Below are 13,369 nucleotides of genomic sequence, written 5' to 3'. Positions count from 1 at the left end.
TAACGTACTCTCCCTCTTGCTGTGGTCTGGGCCCCACTAGCCCCTCTCCTTGTCACTGCTCCTCAAGTGCATGGGAAACGATGGCAGCAGATGTGTGACCATGGGCCCTGTCCAGGCTGCATACAAGGCTGGGGATCCTTGCGACTCCAGCCCTCGCCAAGGGCTTGTACAGTGCTGTAAGATCCTCCCTCAGGCCAGGGCCTCCCCCACTTCTGCAGGAAGCTGTCCTGTTTCCCTTGCTGGTTGCTATGCTTTGGTTGCTAGGATGCATGCGGCTATTGTTCGGGCCTGCACATTCCTCCAGCAGGTTTCTAGCCCCCGCTCAGCCCTGGCTTCTGCAAGGTCCTCTCTAGTGGCCACAGGCCTCTTGTCACTGCACCTGTCACCCAGCGGGAGCAGCATCTCCCAGAGCAGGTAAGGGAGCAGCACGCTTGGGGCAGAGCCAAAGAGCAGCCAGGGGTGGGTTGGGGGTGCAGACTGTTTAGCACAGGTGGGGGAGGTGGGCTTTGGGAGAGCTTCCCACGCTTTCCCTGAGAATTGAAGACTGAATGCCCTGTCCTGGGCACTGATCAGGAGGTCTCAGCCCTGTCCTAGGGGACTGAACCCCACTCCACAGCAATATGGCTTCTGTGCTGAAAGTGAGCATCAATGGGTTGAATCATCATGGGCTCCTGTACACGTGCGGGGAGGCTGCTCCCACACACTATAATTACAACACATTGGAGCAGACTCAATCAATTGTGTCTGGAGTGTGGTACTTACTGCGCTCCAGCAGACTCCAGTGTCACACGTATCAATGTCCCTGTGCTGAAAAATAGCCATGGGGCACTTTAAAGCTGGTTCAATGAACTTTATTTCTGCCCTAGGGCTGGGATTTGGGTTTGTGTCCTTGTAGAAAGCCCCTGAGGTCTCTCTGTGGTGACAGGGAGGTGAAGGACTGAGGTGGTGTAGCAGTCCCTTCTCTGGTTCTGGAGTTTGTGGGTGCTCCTTCTCTGTCCAAGCACAGTGCCCATGCCCCCCCCCAATGCTGAGATGCTCCATGAATACCACTTTTGTACTGGGGTGTATTTAAGAGTATGTGTGGGGGAGCAAGTCCTTCTCCCTCCCTCCCCCTGCACATCTGTACCGTGCTGGGCCAGAAATCTCCTAGTCAAGATAGAAGGGAAGAAGGCCTTTTTGCCCCACAGGAAGGCTGTTTGCAGATACCCAGAACTCTTCTAGGCTGGAGCAGCCTTTCCATACAGAGGAAAAGCTGCCAGCTGACATCCATCCTGCAAGGGAGTAAATTCTCCGGTCCTGGGAAGGGCAGGTGGTGGGGAGTGAGGGGTCTGCTGTGGGAACCCTTTTCTCAAGGGCAACAGGTTCAGGGAGGTCTATGATGGGGGCCACAGGGAGCCTTTAGGTGGTGGGGGTGGGGTAGAACCTCAGGGAGGCTTGCCTGGAGGAGGTAAGGGATCTAGGATGGCTGTGACTGCAGGTCAGACTGGGAGCTGGAGCAGAGGAAGCTTAGGGGAGAGAGGCAGAGGTCCAGGGGGAAGTGCCTAGGCAGGGCCACTTATCAGTGTTCCATGTGGCATTTTAGCCATTGGGCTCTCAGGGGTTCCCCATAACTTCTGAACCCCAGCAGTTCCTGGAGAGCCACCCTGGCAGAATTAGAGCTATGGCATGTGCTTTTGTGAATCTGGGACCTCCTGACCTTTGGAAAGGTTGGCTTCCCTGGGGTCCTGTGGGTCTGCATGCCCTGGTATGTGTCTGGGGCCAGTTCCTGTGCTTGCTGACCTTCCAGGGCTCAGAGCAGGGCTTTCTCCCTGCCCCTGCTCTGACATCACAATGCCAGAGGTATGACCTCATGCTCTGTTGCCAGGGAAATGCTAGACGAGCAGCTGGGCTGACCCAAGCACAGCTTTCCCTAGGCAAAGCCTGTTTGCTAGTGCCTATGCTCAGCTGCACATTGTCCTCTGTCTCTGTCACTGCAGCCTGCACACCAGAGACCCATCCCTCCCCACAACATGGGGCGCCTACCCCTGGGCAGTGTCTCCCCCTATGTGAAGATGAGCTCTGGAGGGAGCATGGACCCAATGAAATTCTATGCCACCAGCTATGGCACAGCTTACGGTAAGGGCCCCAGGGGAATCATGCTCTCCATGACATGTGGCTGTGACAGATAGGGAATAAACCCATGCTGGTACCCTGGTGTGTAATGTGAATGTCCTCCCTTGAATTTCCAGGACTCCCTAGAGGAGCCATCCATCCACTGTCGGAGGCCACAGGGCCAAACCTAGTGGGGGAGGGTCCTTCATATAGGTGTCCAGAGAGCAACCTAATGGCACTTCACTCCCACAAGACACCTTAGGGACCAGGAGCAGGGCCATTTCCTCAGCTAAGTCCCTCTGCCTCCTGCAGTGGCCCAGTAAGCCCTGAATCACCTTCATAGCATCCATTGGCTTGGTCCTACCCCTGCCCTCGCAACTGGCACAGCCCTTTGGCATGAGTGCTGTCTGTTCTTCTTTTGCCTCTGGGACCCAGAGTAGGAGTCTGATAGTCTGCTCCAACCTTCAGATCCAGGGCACTTGGGTTCAGTGCCTGGTGAAAACAGCTACCCAGGGGCCATCACCAATGGGAGGCTGGAAATTGTCCTGACAAAATGAATCCTTTCCAGGGCATAAGGAGCACAGGAGGCCTCTCCAGGCATAGGCAAGTTCCCCCTCACTCTCTGTAGATACTTCTTTCTTAGGTAAGTAATGTCTGCCTTTCCCCCCTGTGATGAGCAGGTCAGGAGAAGTTCCATCCTCGTGTCGGATGCCATTCGGGAACTGGGTACAAATCCAATTACCTGCCTGTTGTCTACTACAAGTCCAGCCTGGACAGAGTGGATAACCCAGCCATGGGGTAGGTAGCTTTCCTGTACACTGAGGAAGGGAGTGGGGCAGGGCAGGGCTCAGACCTGTATGGACACTTTCCCATGGCCTGTATCTCCCATGGGGACAGTCATCTCATCCAGACATAACCTAGGTGTATCCTAGGGCCAGCGCCCTGCACTCTGAGATGGGCTTGTCTGGCTAGAGATAGGACTGCAGCCAGAGTGTGGGCCATAGCTCAGGACATTGTGTGTTTGTGCTCTGCCTCCTGCTCCAGGCTTCTCCTGCGGGATAACTATGAGTCAGTGACCACCCAGCACTTCCGTCCCCTCCAGGTGCCTGACGGCAAGTGCCCACTGCCTTGGAGCGTCCACCAGGCAGGGAGTGGGTTTGTTCGGGAGAAGCCCATTTCCTGTCCCACTGTCAAAGCAGTAAGTGTCCCATGAATGCAACTGAACTTTCTCCTCTGCACAGAGTTGAACTTGAATCTGTAGTTGCTCCATGGATTTGGGGCTGCAGAGATGACATTTTTCCAGGCAAGTGTGGGTGCTTTATTACATAAAGTTTATCTTGGGGCTGCAGAGGTTAAAAGGACTATGTAGGCTTTAACCCTTTAATAGCTGCACACAGTGTAACCCTTTTGATTTATTAGCTCTGTGCCACAAGGGAAGTAGAACTTTCCTCCTGTGCTTCCCCTGCTGTGTGTCTCAGACTTACTGGCTTTTTGTCCTCTGCTTGTACAGCTCCTGGTGCTATTTGGGTCCTGCTCCATGATGGTTGCTTCTGGGTGCTCAGTGCAATTAATCATATGCTCTAATGCTTTCTGCTATGCTCTAATGAAGTGGCAATGAGATGGCTAAAGGAGCTAATTACTCCTCATTATTTTATTTAGCCTTGCAGCAGCATTGGCAGTCCCCAGCCAGGCTGGACTGGATGATGTTAGGTGCTCTATATACATGATCTATTCTCGGTGTTTATATGTTCCCCATTCCCACAGCATCTGATATTCCCACAGCCCCTCACACTCTTAATTGTATTTATCCTCCTAGCACTGCTGCAATTGTCCATGCCATTGTCCCTCTTGTACAGATAGGGAAACCAAAGCATGGAGCAGTTTGGGGTACATTGTTGCTATAGAGTTGGCTGGACCTCTTACTTGATTTTGGGCCCAATCCCCACCCCACATCCACACATAGAACCTCTTGACCTCAGGTCTGTGTTGTTTGCAACTCAGGCAAGCTGATCTGTCTGAAACCTGAGTGAGGCTTGTATTTGTATTGGTAATCCATATGCTTTGCAGGGAGAAGACAGACCAAGATACTTGTATGCTGATAGTTCTCCACACCTTCCCACAATTCCCCTCTGCTTTCCAAAGGGCCAGCAAGTTTTTCCTATAATGACCTGGGAAAAGGACCATAGAGCAATCCAGCTCACTGCAAAGCACTATGGGAATATACTCCTAGAAGTCATACTGATGAAAGAGAAAACCAAGGGGGCAGGGGATGGAATGGTGCCTGCTGCCTTCTAAATCAAAGGCCAATACAAGCCATTTCTTCCATAAGCACTGCCCTTGCCCTTGCCTCTCTATTTGTTTGCTTTCCCCTTGAGGAGTGAGGAGCACAGTGGGGCCTGTGCAGCCTCACCTGTCTCTGCTGCTGGGGGACCTGGCTGTGTGTCACCCCAGGAACAAGCAGATGGGCTCATTCTGCAGGTGAAGAAAGTCCACTTTGATACGCGAGAAGAGGGCGGGCCACAAGGCATAGCAGGGCTGGAGCCCAGACATGCCCCCATCCTCCACATGCTGCAGGGGAAAGGCTCAGTCGACAGAGAGAATGCCAGACATGTGAGTGGGGCTCTGTTGGACACCAAGGGCAATGGGGGATGGAAGGGGGTGGGGAGGGGAGTCATTTCAGATTCATCCTGGGCACTGCAGCACAGCCCAGGCACATGAGTGCTGGAGTGGAGGAGGAGAAGGATTGTGTCTGGCTCCTACTGCTGCCCAGGGGATGCAGAAATGCTACAGGCAAGTACCAGCAAGTACCATTGTGCCCTGGCCCATCGTGGCAGTGGCATGAAGGGGTTGGCTCCGAGTGAGTCCCTGGCTAGCACTGAATGCAAGAAACCCAGTGAGATCACATCTGGTCCAGGGCACAATGTGGCAACATGAGCAACTGGAGCATGGGACACCTGAGGAGAAACCAGAGCCCCAGTAAGGGGCATGCTCTGAGGGACAGTGTCACATGCGGAATGCCAAAAGGTGAGGCCATGTGCCCTCTCATTGCCAAGCAGACAAGGACCCTGAGTCTGGGAGCATGGGCTCAGGACTTATTGCATTAGGTGTCAGAGCGGGTGTTTATCCTATTCCTGCTCCTCACTCCTGACCTGGGGCCTGGAAAAGGCCAGGGGAAGAACCTGACCTGGCTGAACTTTATCTGTCTCCTGACTCCCCAGCCTGAAGTCTCTAGCCTCCAAGCAGTAGGAAACAGTCTCCTATCTGGGTGCACTCATATTGGGGTTTGCTCACTCTCTGCTGCTCTTTGCAGGGACCTCACTACATGTCCACAGAGTATAACTCCAAGTTCCGCTTTGAGATGCCCAGGCAGTCAGGTACTGTCTTTCCCTTTGCACCTCCTGAACATCACCCCACAGGAGTCCACACATGTACTCCTCAGCATTCTATCTGTATCCATACTACCTTTTCCTTTTTCCGTCTTGTGTGCTGAGTGGCACCAGGCCTGGCCGGGGCGTGAATAAAAGACTTGGATCCTACAGGTGGGGAGTGAGGGCTCAGTAGAGGCACTTGGTAAAGAAACAACCCCCCACCTGGGTGCTATAGGCACTGTGCTGCTGAAGGATGGAGTTGCTTTTTAGCTTAGTCACTAAACCAAGACCCTGGTTGCTTGTGGTTTTTGCAGACCCTCTGGCACTTTGAAACTATCCTGATCAAATTCCTGTTCAGTTGTTTACCTTCTTCCTTCCTAAATTCCCTCTATTTCAGTTGACTACACTCTTCCTCTGCACGTCCCATCCTAATGTTGCTACAAGCTGCTAAACAGCTGCCCCAGAGGTGGCTACATTTCAGTAATGGGGAAAGTGATTTTTAGTATGTCTGGGAATCCCTATGATCTGTTTGGCTGGAAAGCTCAGTGTGAATTGTCAGATGACTTGTTATCCTTCGGCTGCAGCCCACCTTTGCCTTCTGTGAGCACAGAATCCTGGCCTTCTAGCTTTAAGGGGTGGTTAAACTCCCTACTGGGTATATTCAGGAAATGGGGCAGGGGTGCTACTGGAACTCCTGTCAGAGAGTGACCTCCAGTTGAACTTCCTATTGGCTAGAAGTGCCTGGGAATGGTGATAAGTATTTGCCTCTATGTCTCCCTAACCTGGGCTTGCAGGGGGATTCTGGACTTCCCTCTGAATTGTCACTAAGCAGTATCTCAGGTACAGAGAGCCCCAACCAGTTCCCCACTCTGTGCTGACATAGGCTTTGGTCCTTGCAGTCCCTTTCAGTCCCACGTAGAACCGACCCTGAGAGCAGCGGCAGGGAACATCAGGGCCTGGGTTCCACCTGCAGCTGTCTTCATTATCTGCATTGTCACCAGGCAGCATCATGTGCTGCTGCTCCTTGAAGCAGTAGAGGAGTGCTCAGCATTATCTGTGATCTTAGCTACCCACGGGCCATCTTGAGAGCTTCCAACCCCCTCCACCCCCCTGCATGTATTCTTTTCAAGGCCATCAGGCTCGGTTTATCTGTGTGTGTTGTTCCTTGTAATGATTGTTTTTTTCTCTGATGTTCCCAGCTCCTGTGTACTCTACCTTTTTTGTTCAGCCATTAGCACAGTTGTAGTGTGCGCTAAGGTCCCCACCTCCATCTCTTCCCTGCTTCTGGTACCCTACCTAACGAGGTTAGGGTCAGCACTGAGATGGCAATATATGCTGCAGTCATATAGTGTACATGTACCTATGATGCCCGTGTCACTCAAGGTGTGGACAGATGACATATTTACACCAGTGTCCAGTGTCATTTGCACTGTTTTTATGCACAGATGTAAATTTCCCTGGGATCCTGATTGGACAAATGCACAGTTGTTCCAGGGCAGCAGCATGCAGTAGGCAGCTGCCAGCAGGTAGCAAAAGAACAGATAATGGCCACTTTGTGGTGGGCAAAGGTTACTCTAGAGTAAGCTATAAACTAGTGGTTCTCAACCTTTTTAGACTCAAGGCACTCATTAGGCTTGAGGCACCCCTTGGAAAATGCCATCTCTTCTTACTCTTCACTGATTTTTTGACTGCAGGAAAATACTAGGGCAGTTCTTCTGTTGCAAAGAACTCAGAAAGCCTACAACAGGGCAGAATGTTTATGACACTATGGCTTCCTATTTGACATCTCTGGGTTTATCTTGTGAATCATATTTGTGCACCTAACAGTGCTGACACTGTGCGGCACCCTGCGGAAACCTTGAAAGGATCTCAAGGCTATGGCGCCTTGGTTCCGAATCACTGCTATAGACTAACAGAACATACTGGTGTAAATTATATCAGTCTAATTTTTCCCTTTTGCGGGGTAACTCTACATTGGACTTGAGTAAATTACTCTGGTGTAGGGCTGTGTAATGTGCATCCGATACTTTTTTACATTTCTGTAAAGGCTGATTAAATTATCAGAGTAAAAGGGTTGTGTGACAGGGACCTCATGTTTACACTTGTGTGTGTCTGTGCCTCCTTATCGTGATGGGACTGTATGGAGATTTGGGAGTTGGCTGCAGTCCCAGACAGCAGAAATAGTCTTTTAGCTGCAGCCATAAAGCTGCATAGTTTTAGTATCAGGATTTTAGTTGTCAGTTTAATTCCTGAGATGCATGAATTTAGGAGGCCTAGATGTATTGCCTGTTGTTCAACGTTGTTGGTGTCAGTCTGCACTATAGAAATATAAGCAACCAAATGTTTCTCCTGTCCCCTCCATTCTTCCCATGCCCACCTCTCATTACAGATTTCCTACAAAGGAAGACCATTGGAGTCAAGGAGGAGACAGGATTCACTGAGGAGGTCCACCGGAACCTCACTGTACCACAGCCACTGGTGAGTGCTCGTGGCCCTGGTTCTTGCCACAAAAGCAAGCTCCCCCATGGCCTCCTCTGTGCTGGGCTGAGTGGAGTACAGCACCCTCTTTGTGTCCTAGTACAATCCAGCCATGAAGCTAAAACTTGCCCAGGAGTTGGATGGGGCAGCCATCCAGCCTTTGGGCTTTCCAGAAGTCTGACTGGTGCAACCTCCCATCTGCCATCTTATTCTCCCCCTCCCTGAGGGGGAGCTGTAGTAAGGCTTGGGGCTGCTGTGCCCAGTCAGGATTACCACTGAACCTCTGCCAAAGCAGCAGCCAGTTGGGGTCTTGCCTCTTACATGCAGTCACCACACAACTCTCACCGCTTCCTCTATATGGGGAGGTCTCCTTCCTCATAGCCTGGGCCCCCATGTCTGCTTTATACACTGGCAGAGTCTTCAAAGTCACAAAGGATTGTCTTTCAGGTCCCATGGGAACAAACTGCCTGGGCCTGGGTCATCCTTCTTAGGGAACCTCAGGCTCAATCGTGCTCAGGGAAGATGTCTCACTGCCTGGTATCTTTGTTACAGAGGAGTCAGCCTGGCATCAGCATCACCAAGACAGACTTCTTACCCTCTACAATCCCCCACGTAAGAAGGTCAGGGCCAGAGGCAGGAGGCTGTGAGTGGGGGAGATTTCATAGGCATTAGGGCTGGAAGGGACCTCGGAAGATCATCAAGATGGGAAGTGTGAAGGGAGGAGAAGGGGAAATTTGATGGCAAGTATTAGGAAGAGGGCTACAAGTGTCCCCCAGACACCAAGGGGGAAAAGTGTTGCAGGGGGTCACACACACAGGCAAGGATGTGATGGAAGGAGGGAGATGTGAGTTGTGTCATTCAGTCATAAGGAGTAGTGGAAGGCACAGTGGAGGCTCACTGAAATGCAGAGGAGTGAGTGACTCATAGATGGGTGTGTCAATGGAGAGCCTGATCCGGTTCCCATAGACACTTTTGGGAATGGAAGGCATGCTGAATAGTGTGTGTGGGAGGGTGTTGCCCAGGCACAGAGGGTATTGTGTCAGGGTCTTCTCTGGGTCAGGCCCCCAGCACTGTTATTGGAGGAGCCTGGAGCCCTGGAGGGGTGGCTGAACCCCAGTGCTGTGGGTTTAGATGTACTCTGCAGTGCTATGCCTGGCTGTGACCCCCCCCACAGCCTGGAGAATGGTGGTGGTGGGGCAGGGGGGAAGGTAGGGGGGCTGGTGTCTTCTGCCTGCTGGACACTGCACAGCTGGCCTTGCCTTTGCTTTGTCTCATTCCTGCCAGGGTGATGAATTCCTACCTGTGCTAGCAAAAGGCTCCAAGCGGGAGACAGGGTTCAGCCGGGGTGCCACAGTGAGTGATTCCCTACTTGGTCCCTCCATCCTACCTGCAACCCCTCCCCATGCCTCCACTCCAACCTGTGATTGTGTCTCACTCACCTGATCCTCTCATACCCTCTAGGACCCAAAGGGGACAGTGCCCTCTCTAAGGGTGGAGGACTCTGGTCCCCTGAGCCATTCCCATTTCCAGGGGCTCCAGAGGCCTCTGCAGACCCAGACCAAGTTGCTGGGCCGGGAGTACGTGGGAAAAAAGGTGAGTAACTGTGTGAGTGCAGATGTGGCTTGAGCCCCTTGCAGTCACCCCTGGCCCCTCAGGCCTGGCCAGCTCTGCCCTGCTTAACCCAGCTGTGTCACCTTCCCTCACAGGAGCTTTCGGGGTTCAGTATCAACAATGGCAAGTATGTGACACCTCCTTATGACCCGGACATGCCCAACCAGTACCTGACCAGCTACAACTCCATGTGAGTGTGAAGCACTGACACTGCTCTCCCCAAGGGAGACCTCTACACCTGTCTCCCCTCTACTGTCTGGCTCTGGGAGACCTTTCCTCACCTTCCCTTATGCTGTGCCTTCATGGGGAGCCCTTACCTCCTCCACACACACTTCCAGGGGAGAGCTCTCCCCTGGTTCCACTCCTGTCTCTGAAGGGTGCTGTTCTCTGACCCCCCTCCATCATTGCCTCACTCCAAAAGAACTGTCTCTGGCTTCCTCCCACTCCCTCTGAGGTCAGCTCCTCTGGCTCTTTCTGTTCAGCTGTTCTCTTTAGGGAAGCTCTTCCCTGGGCTCTTCTGCTCCTGGGAGGCTTCCTTTCCCTTCATGCACCTGACTTTGCATGTCTCTTGTTTTGGTGGGAGGTGGTGATATGTCTCTTTTCTATACTCTGGGGTAGGGGAGCTGCCCACACAGCTCTGCAGTGTTTGTGTGTGTAAGGGGGTGGTTTTCAAGGAGGAAACAGACCCAGCAGAATGGGACATTCATTGCTGCTCTTTGATCTCGGGCAGGTTTTACGAGAAGATGCTGAAGGGAGTAGACAGAGAAGGATGGACCTGGGGAGGGATCCAGCCCCAGCAGCCAGGTGGCTTCACCACTAACAACCACGTCACTGACCTGGGCAGTGACCCCAATGCCACGGAGACCCTGAGACGGGTCCATCCCCACGTTGGCAGGTACCATTCCCTAGCTGGGTGCTTCTCCCTCATGCTGCCTCTTTGCCCTCTTCTCCTTTTTGTGACAATTCCCATTTCTATGCCCAGGGTAATCACAACAGTGGACCCATTTTATCGTGATAGCCCTCATGACCATCGTTTCTCAGCTCTTCACCAAACTGTGGTACCCGAGTAGGTAAGAGACATGTAGCAGTGTGGGAATGAGGAGGAATGGGGTGCTTAGCAAGGACCTGTGAGCTCTCAGCCCTGGGGCCCATGTGGGGCCTGGGTCAGGCACTGCCATTGGGAGGAAAATTGTCCAGGGACCCTTCCTTATCAAGGACTTAATTCAGAGGCAGAGCCTACAGCTTTCCCCTCAATCCTGGACCCTAATGATCAGTGGGAAGCAAAATGGTTGTAGCAAAGGCTGCCATTCCCCACTCCGACCTCCCCTGGTCTTTAAGAGGGGCATTGTGGATTCCTTAGGGCTATTTTGTCCTCTCCATTCCACTCTGGGAACTTGTCTTTGCCTGGCTTCATTGATTTTTGTTTCACTTAATCTTTGCTTCCTTGCAGATTGGTGCCAGAGGGCTGGGATTCCCCTCTGAGGCAGGGGACTTGGTGGGGAGGACTCCCCACTGGGAGTGGAGACTCAGGGGCCAGGGTCCCCTGTGGAAGCAAGGAGCTCTGGGGCTGGGATTCCCCCACTGAGGCAAGAGATTCCCAATTGGCTTTATTTTTCCAAGGGCACCAAGAGAAATAATGGAGCAGAGAAGCCCAGTGGCTCCTCTCAACACTGCAGGCCTAGATGGACAGACAGGGGCAGCCCTGCACTGCCACCCCTTTTGTCACTTCCCCTTTGTTGGCTCAGTGTTGGTGACCCATTAGGGCTTGCTCTTCTTCCGATGGGTCAGTAGGGCAGCCTGGCTCCCCCTCTAACTGCATGAAATTCATCTTCCCCAACCCCCATGCCTCCATGCTCCCATTTCCTGGAGGACCCAGATTTTACATCTGAAACATAGCAGAGTTACTAGTGGTTACCTGAGAGCCAGCAGAGGAGGCCGAGGTCTGAGAGCTGGGGAGGAGATTCTGCACCTAGAGCCATTCGTGGTGTAATGCCTCAGCATTCACTAAGAGCATTCCTCTCTGATCCTTGGGGTAAATCCAGGCCACTGCTTTGGCTCCAGCTGAATTGCTTCCAGCTCAGACCCCCTCCCTTTCTTGTTCACAGCTTGAGCTCCATGCCAGTGTTTGCAGCTGTAGGACTGATGCTACCTGACTCAGGTGCCCCTGTGCAGTAATAACACCCCGTGCCTTTTGAGTCCGATGGACAAGCTGATCCTTCTACTATAAAAGGAACCCTGCTTGACTGAGCTGCAAAACTGCCTTCTCCTGGGGGTTGGGTAACAGCAAAGGGAGGAGGCAGTGGCGTAGAAGAGGTTAATAGACAGTATAAGACAGCCCTGTGTTTCTGCCTGGTTCTGTTCTATTGCACAGCTGCATACACACTGCATTTCCATGCTCTCTTTTGATCAAGTGATTGATCTCCTCCCCAGCTCTAACATGCGGTAGCTAGATCCTCACATTCTCAGCCTAACCTAGATTCATGCACGCATTACCTGCAGAAAATGAATGCACACAGGAGGGTGGCCTGTTCTCCTACACCTCCTGCTGCGTGTAAGACACACATGCAGCAGGGTGTCCTTCCACCATCAGGGTGTAAAGCACATCCCAGCAGGATATCCATGCACCAGCACAGTATGAGGTACATGCACAGTGGGATAGCCAGGCAGCCAGCACAGTGTGAGGCACACATATTACAGGTGTGGTGTGTTGTTTGCACACACTCATACGCTCTAGGATTTCCACACTCCATGCATGATGTGTGGTATGTGCACACATATACATTGTAGGGTCTCCACATCCCCAGTGCAGCATGAAACAAGAACACAGCAGTGTGACATAGGATGAAGGCCTCTCTTTCGCTGCTCAGTGTCCTATTGACCGCTCACCTCCTATGAATTTAATACACCTCCTCTCTACCTGTCCTCAGGCTCAATTTTCTCCCCTCACCTGATGCTTGCTATGATATGTCTGCACTCTTTTTCCAGCTCTCATGTTTCTCTCTGAAGGAAGACTTTCCTTTCCTTGTGAATGTTTCATGAGCTGGCACAAGGGCTACAGTGGCTTTGAGAACAAGCACTCGCTGAATAGGCCTCATGTTGCACCTAACACTACCTGGCTGCAGCTCACTCTTTCAGCCTGTGGACACCTGATCTCTCACTTTCCCTGGAGTGGGGAGGCTGGCTGGGGTGTGTTATTTTACCCACCAATTTTGCTACATTGCAATTTCACTGGTCATGGTAGCCTTGCAGCCTCACCCATAACACTTGGATAATAAGGAAAAGTGTGAGTGGTGTTATCTCCAGGAGGAGCCTGGATATACACAACCAATGTTGTGTTCTCCTCCTGGGACCAATATAGCTTAGTTTTCACACCCCAGGTACCCAGATTTCTGCAGTCCCTCTTTCTCTAGATTCATGCCCTTTGCGGACTGCCAGCCTGCTATCCCATCCCTCACTTTTGACATCACTCAGCTGACTATATGACCTTTACTCCTTTCCTCTCTCTTCATAAATCAGTCTTTCCAGCACACTTGTATTTCTGATGTTATGCTTCTCTTATCTCCTGTGTTAATGCCTCTCTGAGAATGTAGACCCCTGAACCTACAAAGTTTTGGGTGGAATGTCAGCAAAATGATATAGATGAAGAAACTAGTGCACAGAGAGGTGAAGTGACATGCCCAAGGCCATGCAGGAGTGGCAAAGCTGTGAGTACAACCCAGATCTCCCTAATCCCAGTCCAATGCTCTTCCTTTGCCTACATGGTTCGAAATTACACCAACTTTTTATTTTTGCTGCCCATTCTGAAATGCTGTTTCATAGGA

The 13,369-nt window shown here is 52.0% G+C and overlaps 1 protein-coding gene across 1 annotated transcript; it reads left to right on the top strand.

Moving 5' to 3' along the window:
- The first annotated feature begins 289 nt into the window (after window positions 1–289).
- On the top strand, window positions 290–12,539 carry PPP1R32 (protein phosphatase 1 regulatory subunit 32). Its single transcript, XM_006026013.3, has 14 exons — window positions 290–414; window positions 1,977–2,115; window positions 2,772–2,889; window positions 3,136–3,289; window positions 4,570–4,701; window positions 5,402–5,465; window positions 7,849–7,937; window positions 8,490–8,549; window positions 9,222–9,290; window positions 9,399–9,530; window positions 9,644–9,738; window positions 10,279–10,443; window positions 10,531–10,618; window positions 11,654–12,539. Exons 2-13 carry the CDS (start codon window positions 2,010–2,012, stop codon window positions 10,616–10,618), a joined length of 1,272 nt encoding a protein of 423 aa, XP_006026075.1. The 5' UTR covers window positions 290–414; window positions 1,977–2,009; the 3' UTR covers window positions 11,654–12,539.
- Window positions 12,540–13,369: the final 830 nt, after the last annotated feature.

This window comes from Alligator sinensis, unplaced genomic scaffold (assembly GCF_000455745.1).
Source record: "Alligator sinensis unplaced genomic scaffold, ASM45574v1 scaffold437_1, whole genome shotgun sequence".
NCBI lineage: Eukaryota > Metazoa > Chordata > Crocodylia > Alligatoridae > Alligator > Alligator sinensis.
Note: the sequence above shows the minus strand (reverse complement) of the source record. Positions and strands in the feature narration are given on the sequence as shown.

What these genes read in the sequence shown, in the direction of transcription:
- PPP1R32 (XM_006026013.3), top strand. Translation starts at nt 2,010, where the DNA reads ATGGGGCGCCTACCCCTGGGCAGTGTCTCCCCCTATGTGAAGATGAGC. An exon ending in ACAGAGAGAATGCCAGACAT is followed by an intron (nt 4,702 to 5,401) that starts GTGAGTGGGGCT and finishes TGCTCTTTGCAG; the next exon opens with GGACCTCACTACATGTCCAC. An exon ending in GTCCATCCCCACGTTGGCAG is followed by an intron (nt 10,444 to 10,530) that starts GTACCATTCCCT and finishes TTCTATGCCCAG; the next exon opens with GGTAATCACAACAGTGGACC.